The 2,677-nt window shown below is 51.8% G+C and overlaps 1 protein-coding gene across 1 annotated transcript; it reads left to right on the top strand.

Annotated features, from left to right (window-relative positions):
• Window positions 1–299: 299 nt before the first annotated feature.
• Window positions 300–2,051, top strand: PpBr36_03038 (uncharacterized protein; the record flags this gene model as incomplete). Its single annotated transcript, XM_029890214.1, has 2 exons — window positions 300–526; window positions 629–2,051. 2 exons carry the CDS (start codon window positions 300–302, stop codon window positions 2,049–2,051), a joined length of 1,650 nt encoding a protein of 549 aa, XP_029753050.1.
• Window positions 2,052–2,677: the final 626 nt, after the last annotated feature.

The following is a 2,677-nucleotide window of genomic DNA, read 5'->3' as shown; positions in this document are numbered from 1 at the left end:
CACCCCTACGCTCAGCCTGTACATGGCTCAGGAAATTAACAACTTAGGTCCGGGGATCTTACTTCATTTTCATTCTCCTTGTCAACAAGGCTGGAGAACTCTCTTGTTGCGTTTACGATCATAAGCCTTTGATATTTTGCACAGTCTCTGGCTATCCCCGTTTTCTTCCCGAGTAGCTTCCATCTCTGGCTAATCGCAGGGAGCTTGGTATACCATTTTCTCTGCTCGCATAGGTTCTGGGCAGCCATTGTCCAATTCATTTCTTTGTCAAAGTTGACCTACAAAGCCATCCGCACAAGATGGAACAGAACATAAGATGCCCAGAGTATGCTCAGAACAACCGGGCCAGTGACAGTATACGGTTTTACTCAGAGGCCGATAGGTTCCGCCCGGCATACGGCGACTCCGATGGCAGTGACGCCGAGTCTGATGCCAGTGGTATTGATCAATCAAGCTGGGGGTCATATTATTCGTCATTTCGGATGGGAGGTTTCTACCGCGACCCAGCTCAACGTCGACTACCATTGTAAGCCTGGTATTCCACTCTGCATCTACATAGAAGCCCACTATCCATCCTTCTTTGCTGCCGCGCCTCAACTCGGTCAGTCACCGACTAACTCGTTAAAAGCCGCCTTCCACAAGACATGGATCCTACCCAGGCTGTCTACGAGGGATGGACTGTGTATGTTCCTCAGGACGACAATGATTCTCACAATGTCCGTGTCGCACCGACTAGCCACTCGCAGCAGGAGCTTGCAGAGATGCATCTTGCTGCGCTGGACGAGTACCATGGCGCTCATCGCAGCAGCACCGGGTGCCTCCCCATACGTCGCATCTTGAGGCGAGCCACTTGGCGGCCAAGCTATGATGAGCACATTGATAACCGCATTTCCAAATGCCGGAAATCTCTTCAGGATGAGCTCTCGTATCTGCTTCAGGACAGAAGCCGCCATTCCAGCTCGTCCGAGCGCGAGCGCATATGGACTGTGGCCATGTTGCAGGAGCAGCTCTGTCCTCGCTTTGCATCCACAAAGCCTACTCCAGCTAGACGGCACCGCCTCAGGTGGTGGAAGGACAACGCCCGTAGTCGCGAGACTGAATTCTTCGTCGTCATACTTGGCCGCGAGACGAGACACGAGCCCGGCGGTATTCCTCTGTACGCGAGGTACACGAATCCATGGCGTGCCGTCGACGATGAGCAGTCAATGCAGGAGAAGGAGGCCCTGTCCAGAGAGCGAGGCGACTTTTTTGATCCGGCCCAATCCAATAGAGGGAGTCGCCGGTCTTTCCCTCGTCCCATCATCAGACACCGTGATCCGTCGCCGCCGGTACCCTCAGCACCATTCCTCTCACAGGCCCCCCGGTTCGATGCTTTCAGTATTCAGCCACCTCTGGAGTCTCTTCCGCCGGGACCCTTGGAAAGCGGGCTTCAGCAAGATACTTGGTTTCCGCCGCACCATGCACCTTGCTCACTCCCCAACCTTCCTCCTCCCCCAGTCCCTGCTCGTCCACGCTGCTGGCATCCTGGACCACCGCCGACATACCGCGCAACACCCACGCCACCTGGGCCGATGCCACATTCCCCCACAATGTTTGAGAATTTTCGACCATCGCCACCTCCCAATCATTTCGAGGCCTTCCTTCCTCTTCAGCTGAACCCTCCGTCTGTGTCATGGCCGCCGTCTCCAAGCTCCTATCGTCATTTCTCCCCGCCTCTGTCATCTTACGGGCCGCCTCCCCCACAGCCTAATGCGTACTCCAACCTGACCACTCCGACGTCACTTGGCTCGATTCACGTGCCCATGTTTGGACCCATTCTTTCAGTACCTCCCTTGGTACCTCGGTCACCTTCTCCTCCGTACTCGCCTCGGCCTAACGAGAACAATGCAACGAGTGACGAAAAGAGTGAAGATACTCCATTTTCTAGCTCTACTGGCTCCGACGACTATGACTTGCACCGGCAGGACGTAGGCACGGCGGGGATGGAGCCTAAGGAGGAAGCCAAGTCTCTCGCCAAAGACAAGCCGACTGGCATGCGTAATAATGATTGATATTTTTTGGTGTTTTTTTTTTATGTAGCATGTCAACTTGTATAGCTTGTTTTGGGTTTGCGTGATGGTTTGAGCCAGGTTCGGATTGGGCTGTAATCTGCGTGTCTTGATAGGTCACGGGTTGAATTTTTATTTACCTAGTATAGCACCATCTGCTAGCCACGATGAATTCAATGAAGGCATTGCGTTTCTGTTTTGCGTCTTTTAATCAGAAGAATGTTCAAACGTGAAGTGACCATTGCCTAACCCGTTACTACGTAGATATGGCCAACCAAGAGACACTTGTTCCGGCGATGGTTGGTAAAACCAGGAGGAGCTTTGGTGCTCATTTCGAAAGTTGGACTGTTTCCAAAGGGGAAAAGGAGGTGGTCGATTTCGACTTTTGGTTGACGTGAGAAAGACAGTAAGACAAAACCAGGCAGCTGTCCTGTGTTGTCGCCAATCACTCGGGCTATATGTGCAAATTACATTAACATAATACCTTGGTAAAGCAGAGCCTAAAGCTCTACAAGAGATAGAGTTGAGTATAATCCACACTGACGTAATTTCGTCAGGGTTGACGTTAAAAGGTTAACGCCCAATTTGTTGAGAAGAGGGGACACTAACAAAAAAAAAAAAAAAAAAAA

Source organism: Pyricularia pennisetigena, chromosome 3, assembly GCF_004337985.1.
Source record: "Pyricularia pennisetigena strain Br36 chromosome 3, whole genome shotgun sequence".
Classification (NCBI taxonomy): Eukaryota; Fungi; Ascomycota; class Sordariomycetes; order Magnaporthales; family Pyriculariaceae; genus Pyricularia; species Pyricularia pennisetigena.
The sequence above is the reverse complement of the archived record's forward strand: the minus strand, read 5'-3'. Positions and strand labels throughout refer to the sequence as shown.